The 10685-nt window shown below is 32.1% G+C and overlaps 2 protein-coding genes across 2 annotated transcripts in view; both read right to left on the bottom strand.

Moving 5' to 3' along the window:
- The window catches only part of LOC132169896 (ABC transporter G family member 9-like), a 4401-nt gene extending 3469 nt beyond the window's left edge, over positions 1-932 (bottom strand). The window contains exons 1-2 of the mRNA XM_059580840.1: positions 834-932; positions 427-443 (exon numbers count right to left, since the gene is read on the bottom strand). Of these exons, the coding sequence (XP_059436823.1) occupies positions 427-443; positions 834-932 (116 nt within the window). The remainder of the gene's footprint in view (positions 1-426; positions 444-833) is intronic.
- A 9055-nt stretch (positions 933-9987) lies between these two features.
- The window catches only part of LOC132169895 (probable 2' cyclic ADP-D-ribose synthase BdTIR), a 1769-nt gene continuing 1071 nt past the window's right edge, over positions 9988-10685 (bottom strand). The window contains exons 2-3 of the mRNA XM_059580838.1: positions 10214-10660; positions 9988-10072 (exon numbers count right to left, since the gene is read on the bottom strand). Coding sequence (XP_059436821.1) covers positions 9988-10072; positions 10214-10660 — 532 coding nt within the window. The remainder of the gene's footprint in view (positions 10073-10213; positions 10661-10685) is intronic.

Genomic DNA, 10685 nt, shown 5'->3' with positions numbered 1-10685 from the left:
AAGCACATAAATAAACATTACACAAAAAAAAAACAATTTTCTTTATAAATCCTTATCTCATTGATACACTTATTTCAAACAAAACCCACCAAAAAAATTGTCAAAAATCCATACAAAACCCACCAAGAAAATCATCAAGCACAAAAATAAACAATACAAAAAGAGATATCAAGTTTTTTTGATGAATCCTTACCCAAACTGCTACTTCTCTTTGTCTTTCTTTCACCGTGTGAAATAGAAGCCATGAAAAAATCATAAGGTTTCATCTCTCTCCAATATCAAATAATTTTGAATGCATAGGTAGATATGCTCTTTTTAAGTATAAGGATATTTGATTTTCTGAATTAATTGGTCTTATTTTAGTATGAGCTTATTATATTTAAATTGAGGCATTTTTTAAAATTACTTGCTTATCATAATTAGATTAGAGGCCTTAAGTTTTTATGAAGAAAAAATTTTTGGACCTTATTTAAAAAAATGGGCCTTAAATTTTTTTTTTTTTAAAAAATTATTAAAAAAATTGTTTGGGCAAAAAAAAATAATTTTTGGGCCTTAATAATCCGGAGGCCTTAGACGAGCGCCTCACTCGCCTAGTAGTCTAGTCAGCCCTGATGCCAAGAGACCACAGCGTTTGAAGAATGAAAAGATGATACGTTTAAATGAACATTTGTTTTCAATATATACGTTTGAAGTAACAAAAAAGAAAAACAACCCGACAAACAAAATTAAGGAATCCAGATTTTTCCATTGGTGATCACGACCGAGTCTCAACCCAAGAACAAAGTGTTGCAATGAGGACAAAAGACAGAGAAGACGACAGGGTTGTAGATTACCTTTAAGTTGACGGGTAGATTTGCTTTCATAAACGTGCAATTTACTTTTGTGCCGGCTGACTCGGTGTAGGCTTCCATGTTCTCCATCTCAGTTTCCATGTTAGATTTTCTCATTGCCTAATTTGCATATATAGATCAACTCAGGACCACCATTACAACAGAAGATGCAAAGAAAAAATATATATATATTTTGCGTGTTGTTAGAGAAACAACAAAGCAGAAAGGCGAAAGCCCATGCCAGAAATATGAGAGGGTGGTTCGGGTAGTTGTGTGTGGATCTCAGTCCAAAATCTTGCGGATCTTGGGGTTCATTCAATAGGTGTGATCGGCAATCTGGTCTGTCGACGTAATCTAACCCATTATGAAATTGCTTCATAATTTTGAGATGTATGGAACAAAAAAAAAAAAACCAAAATATTCAACAAGAAGACCGTTTTCATGTTTTGAGATGTTAGAATTAAACTAAATTCATAATTTTCTATTGGTTTATATAGGTTTTTGAAATAAGTGACCATTTAAAATGGTACGTAATAGAGCAAATGTCACAAATTTGGACATTGTCTTGTAATTCACATCTCATTTCAATTGAATATTTTATGTGTTAAGCTTCACTTATTGTGGGAAATAGTTTGAGAGACAAGTATCACTACAAAAATTTGGCAATTTAATGACATGTGGAAGGTGATGTTTTTGGCAGCAAAAAAAAAAACAAAAAAGTCATTATTGAATTATTGACATTCGAATGGTGACATTTTGAAAACGTCTCCGAACAAATTGGAGACATTTAAACAGTAAAAATGTCACTATTTGACATTTTTGCCCACACATCACCTTAGAAGGTGACATGTGAACAATGTGCATCACCTTCTAGAAGGTAACACTTTGCACTGTTCAAATGTCGCTATTCTTTAAAAAAAAAAAAATTAAAAAAAAAAATTACCAAAAAAAAATTATAATAAAAATACATATATAATAAAAAAATCAAATTAATTATCTTTTTCTAAAAGAATAATAATTAGAGGGGTGGCTGTCCGTTGGGGGTGGGGGTGGCCTCCGGGCCACCCCTGATCTGCCCAAGGGTGGCTCGCGGCCACCCTTGAGGCTGGCGGTGGCCTTGGGCCACCCCTAATTTGCCTTGGAGTGTTACCAGTTTGGCAACAAACTAGCAGCCACCCACCTTTTTAAAAAGAAAAAAAAAATAATAATAATAATTTCATGCGAGAGTGAAAGAGGAGAATTTTGAAGTTTTTGTGTGTGAGTGGTATTGTTATAAATGCAAAGTTTGAGCGCCAATATTTTGAAAATTTGAGTCGTTTGAATAGTAATGTACTGTTTATGTGTCACTATTCACACGTAAAAAATGACGTGTTGCCTTTTATACATGAATAGTAACACTATTCAAACGTCACTATTCCAAACATCACTAATTGAGCCTTTTTTCTTTCTTTTTTTTTTCTTTTTTTTGTGTGTAGTGAGTGAGGAGAGTATTAGAATATATAATTAAATTCATTATTTCTTATTAGCTTAAACTTATGGGATAAGTGTTAATTTAACAAAATTATATATAAAGCTACAAGCTTAATTTGGCCAAATTTGGACTTATTAAACTCAATTTTTCTGTTTTGCACTTGAAGCACTTACATATATACGCGAATAACTTAAATCCTAAATAAAAACTTGATCGTACAGTTTGATAAATTATGGTTTTCCTTAATTAAAGAAAAGAATGTATATATTCTGCGCTAATGGTTTTTAAGCAAAAATATGTTGTAATGGTATTTCGGTTTCGACAATATTGCTTTCATCCGGAAAGCATTGTAGTTTCACCCGAATTCTCGAAGTTCTTATTTTTAATTTAGATGTAAAACCGTCCAACCATATCAACATAATTCTCTACATTGAGATAATATTGAGTTAACTCGAGTTCGACCAAGGTTATGTAATATTGATTTTGGTGCGGCGGTGTGGGCCGGGAGCCAAATCTACAATACAATAACTCACAACTCGAAAAAATTTAGAAATTGTAAAGAAACCAAAGAAAAATCACTCATTGAATGTTTTTAGGCTGTCATTATTGAGCTTAAATAGAAGTAGAGTCACAGCCCATAAAAGAAAATTTAAAAGCAACCCTTATCACAAGTTCAATAGGTCGAACATTATTTTCAATCGATTGAAAAAATTTCATTCTCAATTGAACAAATTATGATCTAATTATCAATTGACCTATTGATAATTTATGCTAAAGAGACCTCATCACTTCAATCAATCAAACTACCATCGAACTAGCAATTGAACTTCTAGAACTAGATTTTAGGACTTCTATTGAAGACATATTTTGACTAAAAATGCTAGGTGTTCTTTTACTGTTTTTATGTTGTCCTCCCAACAGTGATGTGCCTTTTAAAATCACTAATAGATTAAAAGACAATAATGATAATCTCAAATTCAACGATAATTTTAAAAGTCATATCACACTTAGGAGGACACCAAGAGAATACTAGAAGAACACATAGCATTTCTCTATTTCTCTAGTAAGAGTTAGAATTGAAATTTTTTCATGAAATATAAAATTATAGTAATTTTAATAAACTTTCCGGATCCGGCTTACATACTGTTATTTTAATAACAGCATGTATGCTGTAGTTGAATCAACGGTCAAAATTAAATTTTAAAGTTGACTTACTTTTAAAAGTATTTAATAGGAGAGAGAAAATAAAAAGAGATTTTGAAAAATTCAATCTTGACCGTTGATTAAACTACAGCATACATACTGTTATTTTAATAACAGAATGTAAGCCAAATCCAAACTTTCCAATGTCGTCAAATTTTGCCTTCATTTAATGTTCATGTTCATCTCATGCAAGATACGGTCGTTTTACTATGACCGGTCGGCTCGTAATAAAATCTTCTGTTGGTCTCTATTCTCTACAATCCCATTAATGTTGGTCTTAGTCATTTGCGAGGAATTCATTCAGGAAGTTCCTTTGGTTTTTCTAGTTAGGTGAAGAACATATATTCTGTGAGAATATATGCTTAACCATTAGTAAATTGAAATAAGTAACCTTAGTATATTTATGATTAAATTAAAATAAGAGATGAAGTAATGAACAATCCAGCAATACTTTGAAGAAAGAGTATCATTATATATAAACGGTTGAAAGTCAATTTTTTTGTTTTTTTTTTTTCGAGGTTGAAAGTCAATTTAGGAAAGTTAACCTCATTTTCGCTGTCATATAATAATTTGTATGAATAAAAAAGAGAATTAAGTGTTTGCTACTCCAACTTTCCACTATATGAAGGGCCAAGGGCAATTTTGATAATAATAATAAAAAAAAAAAAAATGAGATCATGATTATCATTTACAAAACAAGTAATATTCTTTCAATTAAATTAAATTAAGCATGGAAAACAGTACCACTATATTCCAACTGCGCTCAAAACAAGTAATAATATTGTAATATTCTTTCGGCATTTACATGCATTTCGATGCAATTTGAATTTTAGTTTTAAAATACTTAGAAATTTAAGAGGAATTTTTTGAAAATATGATTTTTTTAATATTTAGTTTATTATTACGTATTTTGTAAAAATTATTTATTCTTTCCAAAATATCTACTCTCTTCGTGCTTTAAGGGTGAATCGATTAATAAGATTAAAAGAGATTTCTAAGAAAAAAGAAACCGAAGATACTCCCTAAAAATCAAAGCCATGCTTTTCTTAATTTTTATTGTCATATAATATTAAGATGAGTAATTTTCTTTCAATCATATATTGAGTGTTTAATTTTACACGCAGTAGTAGTAGTACGAGAGCTCTCATGATTTAGAGGTATTAATAAAATTAAAATACGGTGGTAGCTTAGAGACTTAAAAGTGTATTTTCTCTCAAATAAAGAGATCAAATAAATAAAATGAAGATTAGTAGTAATATGACCTATGTCACATGAAATTATGTCAATGGTCTTTTACTCTACCCACAACCCTAATGTTCATTGGCACACAAGTCAACAGTTTGCACCGTCATGTTAAGCATGCAGACAATGTACATGTAAGACCACTTGGAGGCAATGATAGAACACAATGAATATTAATATCAATGCATTTTTCAGGTTGAGAAGCAAATGAAAAGTCCCATCTATTTAATTGTCAACGTGCTAACTTTTATTAAAATCATTTCGGTTTGTTAAAATGGCTTGTAAAGAGGTATGGGATGGGCATTCTTGGTAATTGCTTGGAAATGTGGATTTCAACCTCCCTAGAATGAAATTTACATTCCTAGCATAAAGCACTCGGGAGGTAATTTGCATTAATCCCAAGAGAATGTGGATTCTCTCCGCTTAAGTGCAAACAAACAAACAAGAAAATCTTTCAAGATTCCCAAGAATTCTAAAATATTACTTTCATTCAAACGCCCATTATTGTCAAACAAAACAATTAATCTCAATCAAGCTTTTACACGACTAGCTTGAAAGCAAGAGGGTGTTACAAGCTACCCCACTGGGAAAAGGATCCTCTCCATTTCAAAATTCCTCCATTTCCTCCATTTAGTGCATTTTGAAGGGTAGTATTGTCCAAAAGTTTTAATAAGGGTAGTGCATTAAATGCAATACCCTTCAAAATGCACTAAATGGAGGAAATGGAGGGATTTTGAAATGGAGAGGATCCTATTCCACCCCACTGGGGGCGTGGGGGCAACTCCATTTGCAAGAAGGAACTGAGTGTAAGATTGATAGGCAGATTTGCTGCTAATTAAGATCCGTAGCATTATAAAACAAGAAGAAACAAGAGAGAGCTGCCTCTCCAAACTGATCATTATCATATATGATAAATTGATAATAACACAGAAGCATAAAGGGATCAAGAGCCAATTAGAGGGTATTTGATAGGATGGGGATCGAGGCTTAATTTTTTTTTTTTTTTTTTTTTTTTTTGAGGGGATCGAGGCTTAATAAGTGAAAAAGTAAACCACTGTTTAACAAGTAATGGGCAAATGCAAACGTGTATTGGCAGATTAATTGCATGGAAGGGAAAGGGATCATTCATTAACAAAAGCATATGGGTTTGGCTGTCGGTGAGAGACAACCATCTTAGATAATAGTAAGATTTTGCTTTTAAGGCAGTACACATATTAATTGTTTAATGTGTGGGGACCTTTATCCTTTTTTTTTTTTTTAATTTTTTTTTTTAATTTTTTTTTTTTTAATTTTAATTTTATTTGCATATAGAAACCAATAATCAGCACTGTTTTTAAAGTAAAATTTTGATCGCAGCGACCAGAGACGGAGGGAAGGGGGCACCGGGGTGGGCCATGGTCCCCCTCAAAATAAGGAAAAAAAATATTATAAGTCAAAAAAAAAAAAAAAAAAGTAAAGTTAAAGTTTTAATTTTAGTCATTTGGCACCCTTCAAAAAAAGAGAAAAAATTGGCCCTATTTTTAAATTTTTTGATAAAAAATTTTGGCCATATTTTTAATTTTGTTGGCCCATACTCACTAAGTTTTTTTATTTTTGGCCCTTACTTTCAAATGTCCACTTTTTTTTTTGTCCTTACGGTAGTCTTTAGTTCATAAAAAACAACAAAAATAATATTTTTTAATAAAAAAATTCTAAAGAACCGAAAAAAAAAAATTTGACTAGCCCCCTCCCATAAAATTTTCTGGGTCCGTCCCTAGCAGCAAACCACCTGGAAAATACAAAGTACTAAAAATGTGGTATATTATCGATAAAAATTGAGTATTATTAGTTTTTATATAAGTTCTTATTTTCTATGTTGCAGAAAGTGAATTAAAAGTTGCCTTTTGGTTTTCTGAAGGAAAAAATGTATTTTCGAAAGTGAAGAAATATTTTTGGAGGATTTTTTTTTATTTTTTATTTTTTGCGGGGCAAACCCTTGACATAATGGAATAGGATCATCAAAAAAAAAAAAAAAAAAAAGTTTCAAGAAAATTGTTTACCTACCTAATTAACTTGTAAGAGCATTCACAATGCAAAAAGCCAAATATTACTTTTATTTAAAATGGTTAATCATATTTATAAAAAAAGCCCTACATTGGATTAGCCAAAAAATATATATAAAATGGATATTTGATTGGAAGAGCAAAAAAAGAAGTTAAATGTAGCCGCACTTTTCAATTGAGCCATTTTATTTTTTATTGTTTCTCTTACCTAGTTTTCTCTTTTTCCCAAAATTTTTCTCGTTTTTTCCCAATAAAGAATAAAAAATAATATTTTAATAGAATAGATAGAAATATAGCTAATCGGATGTAGAGGCATTTAAAAATTTATTAGCTAAACTAGAAAAAAGTGAGTTTTGAAAAATCATTTTGCATAAAAATTTGACTCGTCCATTGTGAATGCTCTAATAGAATAATTTTATCTCAAAGTCCCTTCAAAATTCAAGCTTTTCCTTACATAGTTACATGCATGTGTGCCTTCAGAATATGCCTAGAGACATTTGAAGATGGAAAATAGGTGTAAACGATCATCCAATATCTACAAGGAAACATAGAAAACAACGAAGAACATTTCAAACAAGTAAAAATAACGAAGGACTCGACTAAGAAGTCCTGTTCGTCGAACATTGACACTCGTAACCACTAATATTAAAAAAATTATAATATGCACTTTAAAAAAAAGAAAAAGAAATTATAATATGAATCACGAGTTGGTAGGACTTTTTTTGTTGGCCAGATTGGGAAAGCTTAGAAAATGAATTTTATATGCAGTAGTCAATCAAAGGTCAAGTGGAGCCGAAACTTTTTTTTTCTCGTACTTTGGTGGGCGATTGAATGAGCTTTTTGCTTGCGCGTTTGGTCGGTTGATATGGATGGTATAAAGTTTAAGTCTTTAATTAGAAAGAAAAGAAAGTCATAATTCTTTATGATTGGCCTGTATCTTCATTGAATACTTTTTTATGTTGGAAAAATCATAATTCTACAAGGAAAATGCATTAATTGATTTTAAATTCTAGTATTTGGATCTCCTTAATTCATGAATGATATAGTTATTAAAATCATCATTTGATCAAAATCTAATAATAATCAATTACAAGTTCAATGGTGATTTTAATAATCATATCATTCTTAAATGGACTCAAGAGGGATACAAAAGAGACTTGTAGCATTACTCTAATTAAATGCTTACATCCCTCAAATCGGTGGATACTTTTTTTTTTTTTTTTTTCTTCTAATTTTGGAAAAAACCTAGATTGTACATGAAAACTGCTTTGATTTTTCAGTTCTAGAAGATTGCAAAATATCCTTTATATATGACTGATCAGATTTTGTTCAAAAAAAATGAAAGGACCAAATATACTTATGGGTCAAAATCACAAACTGTTTCTGATCGATCACTAGATTTAGGATAACTTCGAGTGGCACGAGTGCGGTGGATCAAGATCTTTTAAATTTCTAAGGTAATTCTACAACAAAGTTCTGTAAATTTTAGGTCTCGTTTGTTTTCTTAACATATATCAATTTTACAAGATTCTTAACTCTTTATTAATTCATTATTTCTGATCGGTTTAGCCCCCCTTAGGTCTCGTTTGTCAGTCAGGGCCGTCCCAATTACATGGTTCTGTTTTTGTTGGAGGTATTGAAGATTCAGAGCTTTCTACTCCTATATGTCACACAGATCAACAAACCTAATTTTAACCATGGATACAAAAAGATAGAAACAGTCGGAGACTTGTTGGGATTGTCGGTAGGAGAACTCTTCATTGCTTAAATTAGCAAAGGAAAATAGTGTATCGCCCTAAAAAATTGGAGAGCTAAGGAATTTTTTGAGAAAATTGTCTATGAGCTAGATTGATTGTGTGGTTGTACCTAAAATGATCGTATTGAGCATTCGCTGGTGAAGTATGACATGAACCGAGTGTCGTATTGAATTTTATGCTCATTTGTAGAGTATGGCGTTAGCTAGATTTAGATACGGGTTTTTCACTTAATTATTGGCGGGATATGGCTTTAGCCAGATTATTCATTTGAAATCATGGGGTAGTTGGATTGAAACCATGAAGTGGTTAATGTACTACAATCTTAACATCCTCCAAGCAATCACTGTGTTGACGGGGTTGGTTGAGCTCCTTGAGTTTCCCTACTGGTCGAGTCTTAAAGCATGTTCTCTGTTTTGTGCCTTTGTGTTCGCTTTCATGGTTTGGTCAGGACTTACAGTTTGGGTTTTATTACACCGACCCAACCTAAGTTGACCAAGTGTATATTTGGTCTATCAATGTCATTTTGTCTGATTTGACTAATATGAGTAGAGCTTGTAGCTAAACCATCAAACTTTAGTCTATATTCTTAAAGTAATGATTAAATAATTAAATTTGTTAATTATTTTTAGCTTAAATTTTTGAGATAAATAATAATTTAATATGATATATCAAGCTCTACTCTAATTCTTTCCAAGAAACATCTATGAATGCTCAGCCTTGAAAACAATTTGATATACATATATTGAATCGTGGTAACCATTAATTGGTTAAATTTCTTTGCATATAAAATATTGATTAGTTGCAATATTTTCATGTGTAATAGTACGTAGTTGAAAGAAACCAACAATTGAGCTTAATTATTATGTTATATATTTACTTATATCTTATATTATCAATGGAAGTTAATGAATATGCTAGCAATACGAGGAGAGCTTCGCCATAAGTTCACGGAGTTTATAGAGTAGTTTCCATTTTGGGAATAAGTTTCCTTTTCTTGTCCACTGTACCCAACGTCTTTGAAAAGGACTGCATGATATAAATAACTTGAGAGAAAAGTAGACAAAAAAAACGTACATTTTCCACCGCTTTTGTCAGCCATAAACAAAAATCGGTAAAGAATAGAGTACTTTCACGTTCTTTTTGACTTGAAATATTTCTTACAAAGTTCTCAAAAATATTGAAAAGGCACCAAAAATCAACAAATCAGTGATTACAGAAACGAGTAAAAGAGGAATTTTACAACTGTGATCAAACAATTAATTTGTGTTAGCAGTACTGGGAATTTTGCCTTTGATCTGCTATACAAAAAAAGAATAAATTCAAAAAAAAAAAAAAATTATGGGTTTCAGAATTAAAGAATTCAAAACGAAAACTATGCATTGATTCTTCTTCACGGCTAGCTGTGATGTACATTTGGGCATGTCAGCTTGATTATTTTAGCATCATTTACGCAGTCGTTCCCCGTCTATCTCGAGCAGATTCTCTATCACTGCATCCGAAGCAGATACTAGGAATTCCGACCAATTCCTAAAAACCCAAAAAAAAATACACAGAGAGAGATCATGAGAGACAACATTAGAGATCATCTTCTACAAAACATGTGAAAGAATCGAATAAAAACAGCAAAAAAAAAAAAAAAGAAAGAAAGAAGAAGAAATAGAAATGCACCCGCTTGAGGTATCAAAGGTAAGGCCGACGGTATATTTAGCTTCTTCAAGTGCCCGGCTATACTGCTGGAGCTCCGACGCCTTACGAGTTCCGTCGTCATGAACCTGAAGCTGCGAAGGTTTCACGTCGCAGAAGATGGGGATAACCCTCTTCTTTGATTCCATTAGAAGAGCGAGCTCATGGAGACAAAAATAGGACTGGCAGTAGCGGGGAGAAAACACGGCGATCCCCAGCTTGCAATTCCGAATACCGGTGTCGATCTTGTCGTACAGCTTCTCCCCAGGTTTCATGTTTTCGCTGTCGAGAAACGGCTTCAGCCGGAGCATGGAAAGGTGGTAGTAGAGCAAACCGGAAATAGTTCTCTTCGTGTCGATCCCCCGGTGGTTTATAAACACATCGCATGGCCGGGATATTGATCGGATTTGGTTGTGGGGGTGACTCGGATGACTAGGAGGAAGGAATTTACGAGCAA

This window comes from Corylus avellana, chromosome ca2, assembly GCF_901000735.1.
Source record: "Corylus avellana chromosome ca2, CavTom2PMs-1.0".
NCBI classification, from domain to species: domain Eukaryota; kingdom Viridiplantae; phylum Streptophyta; class Magnoliopsida; order Fagales; family Betulaceae; genus Corylus; species Corylus avellana.
The sequence above is the reverse complement of the archived record's forward strand: the minus strand, read 5'-3'. Positions and strand labels throughout refer to the sequence as shown.